Raw genomic sequence first — 8,119 nt, 5'->3', positions numbered from 1 at the left:
GGCCTCAGACACTTCCCAGCTGTGTGACCCTGGGCAAGTCACTTGACCCCCATTGCCCACCCTTACCACTCTTCCACCTAGGAGCCAATACACAGAAGTTAAGGGTTTAAAAAAAAAAGAATGAGTGAAAAAGTAAAAACTATTATGCCATGAAGCTAGTATCGAAAATTTCATTAACTAATTGGACAAATGAAGTCTCTATCTGGGCCTCTGTCTGTCTGTCTCTCTCTCTGTCTGTCTGTCTGTCTCTTTCTCTGTCTGTCTGTCTTTCTTTCTCTCTCAGTTGGGATTTTTCCAGAATGTAAATTATTAGCATATAGTTATAATTAGATACTAATATATAGATATATATTAAATATAATAAAGTACTTTCACAAATATTCCCTTTAACTCTTACAATAGCTCATATGTTATACGTATGTGTGTATGTGAGCAGAACAAATATTACCCCAACTTTATAGATGAGGAAATTGAGGCTCAAAGAGACTGCATCACTTGCTTAAGGTCACATAACTAACTTGGATTGAGGGCTCCTGGTTTAGTGTGCTTCCCACTACAATATATCATCTCTACAATCCTGCCATATTGATAAGGTTTCCTGGGTTTTCAACTTTAAATTTTACTTCACCTTCTGAAGGAGAAGAAATGATAGCTGAAAATACAGAGAAATACTAAAGAGGGAAGGAAGAGAATTGAAGAATGTATGCAGGAGAGTTTCATGCTTCTCCCTAAAGAAGAAATTATCTGGTGAGAAGAAGATGGGCAGTGGCGAGTGGAATTGGGGCTTGAAGAGGAGTGGAAATGGTTTGGAGGAGTTACTGTGGAGAATGGACTAAGGAGTCATCTAGAACTGAAGGGCAGGTACTTGGTCTGTTTTCATTTCAAGTAATACCCACTGAAATGGAGTTTAGAAGTGAAATACCAAAGAAATTAGACTCGGGAGTGTCTTCTTGATCTGACTTGGCATTAGTTTAAAAAAAAAAAAAAAAAAAAGGAACGATACTTACCAGAAAATTACTTCTGGGGAAATGTTGTTTCAGATTCATAAAACAATCTTGTTTTGGATAGGGGTGGGAAGAAAAAATTGCAATTGCCTGACGTCATCCTGCCCAGGAGTGTATAAGCAGGAGGGTGTTGCAGACAGGACAGTTCTCTCTCCTTGCAGGTGCAGGTATTCTCAGGAGCAGAAACGATGGCAGTTCTCGACTCTGCCCTGAAGCTGCTACTGCTGCAGCTGCTGGGACTCCAGATGCTACTTTCTCCCAGCTTCTCTGTAAGTTCTCCTGAAGGATGCACCTTCCCTGAAACAACCAACATGACCACCAACTTCTCCATGAAGGCAGATTCGAATGTTTACAAAACCAACAAAACTTACACGGGTAAGTTAAGATCAACTGGTTCTTCAGTGCTGGACTCTATCATGGCTAGCATTCCGGAACTTTTGTGGGGACAAAATACATAGAGCTCTGCCATGGGGGAGCTACTAGGGCAGTAACTGAACTTATATTGAAGGGAGAGGGGGAGGAAATGGCTAGGGCTGTCTCCCTTGCTCTGCAAGGCATTCACAGTAAAATGGGAAAAGTTGTGGATGAGATGACAAGAGACACAGGTTCTAATCTCAGCCATGCTACAATTGGCAGTGGGACCTGGCACAGATCACTCCATTTCTCTTTCTTTACCTCTAAAATGAAGAGGGTGATCTCTGTGATCACTTCCATATTGAAAATGTAGTAATAATAATATAATGTTTTGTCCATTGTCTTTTGTACTTTCCGCAGGCAGACCACAACCACAAGAGTCATTAATCCTCAATAAATTGAGTAACAGAAACTTCCTTGCCATTTTGTCAATGTGAATGAAGCTTTAGGGGTCCCCAGCATTCTGCAAGTAATTTCTTGAACTAGCAGAAACTAGAGGTAGGGATAGTTACTTTCTAGTTTTTCTCTTGGGAATCCTTCAACTTCTGGTTATTGTTCAGTCATTTTTTCAGTAATTTTTGGCTCTTCGTAACCACATTTGGAATTGTCTTGACAAAGATACTAGAGTGTTTTGTCAAATCCTTTTCCAGCTCATTTTACAAATGAGGAAACTGAGGCAAGCAGGGTTACATGATCTGCCCAGAGTCATTCAGCTAGTAAGTGTCTGAGACTGGATTTGGACTCAGGAAGATTAATCTTCCTGACTCCAGCCCCAGTGATCTTATGCACTCATCACCTAGCTGCCCAGCTTCTAAACCCTACAGATAGTATCTATCTAGGTGGTTGCTGTTGTTCAGTCATTCGGTCATGTTCAATTCTTTGTGAATCAATGGGTGCCATCCATGAAGTTTTCTTGGCAAAAATATTAGAAGGGTTTGCCATTTCCTTATCCAGTGTGTCCTCATTTTACAGATGAGGAACTGAAGCAAATAGGGATTAAGTAATAGTTAGTAAGTAAAATAGTCTGAGGCCACATTCGAACTCAGATCTCCCTGTTTTGACTATAGGAACTGAGAAGGAGCACAACTTGTGACCTGAGAGGAAAGGAAGAAGAAATTAAACTTAAGGAAGTAAGATGATAAAAAGGTAGAGTGAGAGAAAACTCTCAAGATTCCTTGGGTGAAAATATAAGAACAGAGAATTTTGAAGGACTAAAATAAAGCTATACATCCATTTCTAAATACGAGAGAGAGAGAGAGAGAGAGAGAGAGAGAGAGAGAGAGAGAGAGAGAGAGAGAGAGAGAGAGAAAGTTTTAGATTTTAATAGCTTAAAGCTGATGTGGGGTCAATCTATATATGTTGTCGTGTCATTTCAGTCATGTCTAACTCTTCTTGGCAAAAATAATGGAGTGGTTGGTCATTTCCCTCTCCGAACATGTATATTCTTAGTGTTTATATAGAACTTTAGGGTTTTCAAAGCACTTTACAAATATCTTATTTCTTCTTCACAACAACCCTAGGAGGTAGATACTATTATGATGCCCATTTTACAGATGAGGAAACTAAGGCAGACAGAGAGGTTAGGTGATTTATCAAGGCTTACACCACTAGTCAGTGTTTGGAGAAGGATTTGAACTCAAATATTCCTGATTCAGGCTATAAATATCTATCTATCCACTGTGGTCCCTCAAGAGAAAGAGGAAAAATACAGTAAAACATTATTTTAAAACCCAGAAGTATATGCAGCTGTATTTCTACTCACATTAGTGTTATTTTACAGTTTACACAATGTTGTACTCACTGTGAGTACAACAAACCTGTGAGGTAGACAATTCAAGTATTATTGCTTCATTTTACACACAAGGGAACTAAGTATCAGAGAAGCTAAATGACTTTTTTTTTTTAACCCTTACCTTCCATCTTAGAATCAATACTATGTATCGATTCCAAGGCAGAAGAGTAGGAAGGGCTAGGCAATGGGGGTTAAGTGACTTGCCCAGGGTCAAGAAGTATCTGAGAGCAGATTTGAACCTAGGATCTCCCATCTTTAGACCTTGCTCTCAGTCCACAGAGCCACTCAGTTGCCCCCCAGATGACTTTCCCATAGTCACAAAACTGCTAAGTTGTAGATACGGGATTTGAATTCAGGTCTCTCCTATCTCCAGGACTAGACAAAGACTACTGCTTCCAGGGACTGCTAAGTATGTGGCTCATGCCAGGCCTAGAATTGGAAGGATTTGGGTTCAAATTTGGCCAAGTTGTGTAACCCTGGACAAGTCACTAAACCTCATTTGCCCAGCCTTTGCCCTTCTTTCTTAGAATTGTTTCTAAAACAAAAAATAAGGGTTAAAAAAAAAAACCTACAGCTACCCCACGGTAGGTAATTTATCTTTATCCATGGGAGATAACACAGTATGCAATTTATCTTTCTCCATGGGAGATTGGCTCAGCACTATACAGGAGTTCCAGGCTTATTCTGGAGTCTACTATTGTTTTATTTTTCCCTGGTCATTGAATCTTTGCTATAGTCAGTAAATGGTTGGGCAGGAGGTCTCTGACCTCAGAGCTTGGCATAGAGTCTAGCACATGTTAGGCACTTACCAAATACTTACTGATTGATTGGGCCCAGCATGGTGGCACAATAGGTAGAGTACTAGGCTTGGAATCAGGAAAACTCATCTTCATGAGTTCAAATCTGGTCTCAGACACTTACTAGCTATCTAACATTGGACAAATCCCTTAACTCTATTTGCCTTGGTCCTTATCTGTCAAATGAGCCAGAGGAAAAAAATGGTGAGTCATTCCAGTATCTCTTTGCCAAGAAAATACTAAATAGGGTTACAGAGAGTCAGAAACAACTGAAAAATGACTGAACAATGATCGATTGATTGACTAAACTGAGAGATGAAGAGACTGCAAGAAAATCTGGAACTGACTAGAAATGGAAGAGAAAGGGATGAAAATGAAAGAAAGACACTGTTGATGTTTGAGGGTGAGAGTGGGGTAGAACCCTTTGTTTTCAGGTTTTCACCATGGTTGGGTCTTTTCATGGTCTTGATTCCTGTGGTTTAAACAGATAGAAGGAGGAGCCGTACCACCAGTATATGCTCTTGGAATGAGTAACCAGACCAGTGTCGGGAGAATTAACATTTATCTGAATGTTTATTTTTGTACAGTCAGAGAGAATGTGACGTCTAGATTCACTATGGAACCCCAAGCTTCTACACTCTACTGGATAGATAGAGAATGTTTTTCCCATCATCGTCGTCTTAATTAATACTTAACACTAAAAACCTCAGAAGTAAAAGGCATGGTCCCTTACCTTCAAGGAGGTTACAAAATGAATATAAGCGAAACAAGGGTGAATATCACAAGACTATGTTTAATTCAAGACCAGGTCTCATTACACAAAGCATTAAAGTGTAACAGATATAATCCTAGACTCAAGAAGACCTGACTTCAAATCTTGCCTCAGATACCAGCTAGATGTCTTTGAGCAAACCTCTGAGCCTCAGTTTCCTCTACTATAAAAAGAGAATAATAAGGCACCTACCTAATAGTATTACTATAAGGATCAAATGAGATGATGTGTGTAAGCCTTAAGATACTATATTAATGAGACATTGCCATTCTTGTTATATAATATATGGTGAGAATTCAAAGAAAGGGTAGATAAATGAGAACTGAAATCATCTAGGAAGGCTTCATGGAAGAAATTGAAGGATGGGTCATAAGTGGATAGGCAAGAAAGAGGCAACATGAGCAGAGATACTCAGTGTGGAAATGAGTGAAAAAGGTGCGTCATTAGGACCTTGAGGAGAATGGCATGACTAAAGCATTAGCAAGCTCAGTTGGCTGATTAGGCAAGGAGGATGAGTCAGAGGTGACTCCAATACTCCTCACCTCACCAGAGCAGCTGTATGTGCAAGCAGAGGACTGATAAGGTTTCCTCTATGAGTCAGCTTGGGCCCATCAGTTTTAGAATGCATACCTCTTTTTAAAAAAACTCTTATCTTCTTTCTGTCTTAGAATTGATATTGAGTATTGGTTCCAAGGCAAAGGAACAGTAAGGCCTGGGCAAGGCGAGTTATGTGACTTGCCCAGGATCACATAGCCAGGAAGTGTCAAAGGCCAGATCAAATCAAATCATTTTCAAATAAAGTTAGATCAAACTCAAGATGTGTCATCTCCAGGCCTGAAACTCTATTCACTGAGGCACCTATGCCTCCATATCTCTTGTTTTTTTACTTCAAAAGATCTCATTTCCTCTGTGAGAATGTTCTCTCTAATAGAAAATGCAATTATCCTCATAATGTTATGAGATGCTTTAGTTTAATAATGTTGATGCTGATTATAATCCTCTTCTGGTGAGGAAACTCTCCACCTTAATGAGATCAGGTCCTTACCAAGCTGTGACCCTAAGAAATCATTTAATCCCCATTGCCTAGCCCTTCTTCCTCTTCTGCCTTGAAACCAAAGCACACTATTGACTTTAAAACAGAAGGTAAGGGTTTAAAAGAAAAATTTCAATGCACTATGAAAACTGTCAGTTTATTATTTTTGTGCTTTAATAAGTATATCTCAACCTCAAACCATTGGACCCCCAATCAAATACACCTTCCACCACTACTAAAACATTAACAATAAGGTTGCAAATGTTTCTGTTTCCTCCACCCCAAATTAAATCCACAAATATTTCTCAAGTGTCTGCCTTGTATACATCAGAACCTATAGCACTGGGCAAGATCCTACCCTGGCTTGTGAACAGGGTGATTCTGTGCCTATGTGGAGGTGTAAGGGTATGGCACCGGGTGAGTCTGAAGGCTACTAGGTGGAATAAGAATTCTAGCTGTTCAAAGGCTGAGCTCTGACCATCTACATGCACACACAGCAGGTTCCTAATTACAAAACCCAGGATGGTGAATCTCTCCAGATGCACAATACAGTTGTGATCATTCAGGTCCTCACAATTCCTATTGACTTTCCTTGGGAGATAGACAGCATACATTTTTCATTCATTTCATCCTAGTGACTTTTTCTGGAAATGAGAACCTCCACACTGTGATCCTTCAAGCGGTGGACAAGGACAATAAGTCAGTTGGCCAGTGGCAAAATCCTGATCAGATGTGCAACAACTCTGTCATCTATCAGATGAAGAATTCCAGCAGAAGCATCTTCCAAGCAAATTGGACATCCCCTAATTGCTCAGATATCATGGAAGTTGAGATACGGTAAGAAGCTCTTCTGATTTTCAGCTTAAAGATTTTTTAGTTTAGTATTTGGGCAGGGAGGGTAGAGGGAGAAGAGTTTGAGGTTTTCTTCAATAGGAACCAATGGCAGGAGCAGCAAGGTGGCTCAATGGAAATAGGAATCAGGTTTGGAGATGGAAAATCCTGTGTTCAAATCTGGTCTCAGACACTTCCAGCTGTGTAACCCTGGGCAATCACCCACCATTGCCTAGCTCTTATCACTCATCTGTCTTGGAACTAATACATAGTATTGACACTAAGACAGAAAGAAAGAGTGGGGGGTGGGGTTAATTCCTTACCTTCTGTCTTAGAATCAATATTATGCAATGGATCTAAGGCAGAAGAATGGTTAAAAGCTAGACAATGGGGTTAAGTAACTTGCCCAGGATCACATAGCAAGGAAGTGTCAGAGGTCAAATTTGAACCCAGGACCTCCCATGTCTGGGCCTGGCTTTCAAACCCCTGAGCCACCTAGCTGCCCCCATAAGCAAAGATTTAAAAATAAAATTTAAAGAGTCAATGGCAATTCACAATAGATCTGAAATGGGGATTCATAGGTATTATGCCCCCCAAATCAGCTGTGATCTGAATATACATTAATGTTTAGACACTGGGTGTACTCAATCCTTCTATATGGCAAATATAAGTATTTTCATATTCATATATTTTATATATTCATATAGTATACATATATAATCTATTACATACAATAGAGCTAAAACCAGAAGGAATCCTACCATCCTCGTCTAATCTACCCCTTCCATCCCACAGATGAGGAAACTGAGACCCACAGACCAAAAGTGACATGCCACAAAGTCACACACTTAGTAAAATTCAGGATTTGAATCCAGGACCTCTGACTTCTGAGCCAATGGTTCTATCATGTTGTCTTACTTTCTAGTGTAACATATTCCTAGGAGATAAGTAGGTGTAACAACCAGAAAAGAAAATCGATTCATTTCTTCACTGCCCAGAAACTGGATAAGTGATGTCAGCATGATATAACTAATCCTCTGTCCTCTTCCAAAAGTGTTTGAGCCAAGCCCTGCCTGGAGGCTAACCCGGGGCCTCCTATTGCACCTCAACTCTGTCTCCTTCCCTGCTGTCTCCTGGCAGCTATTGGGTTTCTCAGTAAGAATGGCTCCTTGGCAGGGGAGCTTTCCCACACATGCTTGGAGACTATCTTTTCCCCTCTGAAAGTGAGTTATTTGACTAATGTCACTCTGGGCGCCTGATAAACCTTTGCTGGTGGCAGCAGGACAATGAAAACAGCCAAGCACTATGTCTGCTCCTCCATTGAATTAGATGGTTTGGGGGGTCACGTTTAGAGGGGAGTGAGCAGTCTATAGTGATTCAGGGCAGCAGAATCTCAAGTGAAACTGACCCGCCAGTCTGAGGCTGGCCGAGGGGGCCAGGCCACAAGGGAATGGGGTATCAGATCCCCTTTCATTT

The 8,119-nt window shown here is 40.5% G+C and overlaps 1 protein-coding gene across 1 annotated transcript; it reads left to right on the top strand.

The window, feature by feature from the left end:
- Positions 1-1,192: 1,192 nt before the first annotated feature.
- On the top strand, positions 1,193-6,653 carry PLET1 (placenta expressed transcript 1). Its single transcript, XM_044669020.1, has 2 exons — positions 1,193-1,379; positions 6,448-6,653. Exons 1-2 carry the CDS (start codon positions 1,193-1,195, stop codon positions 6,651-6,653), a joined length of 393 nt encoding a protein of 130 aa, XP_044524955.1.
- The last annotated feature ends 1,466 nt before the right edge of the window (positions 6,654-8,119 follow it).

Source organism: Gracilinanus agilis, chromosome 3, assembly GCF_016433145.1.
Source record: "Gracilinanus agilis isolate LMUSP501 chromosome 3, AgileGrace, whole genome shotgun sequence".
NCBI classification, from domain to species: Eukaryota; Metazoa; Chordata; class Mammalia; order Didelphimorphia; family Didelphidae; genus Gracilinanus; species Gracilinanus agilis.
This window is presented reverse-complemented; position numbering and strand designations above follow the sequence as displayed.

Excerpts from the sequence above, each read along its gene's own strand:
- PLET1 (XM_044669020.1), top strand. The coding sequence starts at position 1,193 with ATGGCAGTTCTCGACTCTGCCCTGAAGCTGCTACTGCTGCAGCTGCTG. Across the intron at positions 1,380-6,447 it reads AACCAACAAAACTTACACGG|TGACTTTTTCTGGAAATGAG; the intron begins GTAAGTTAAGAT and ends ATTTCATCCTAG.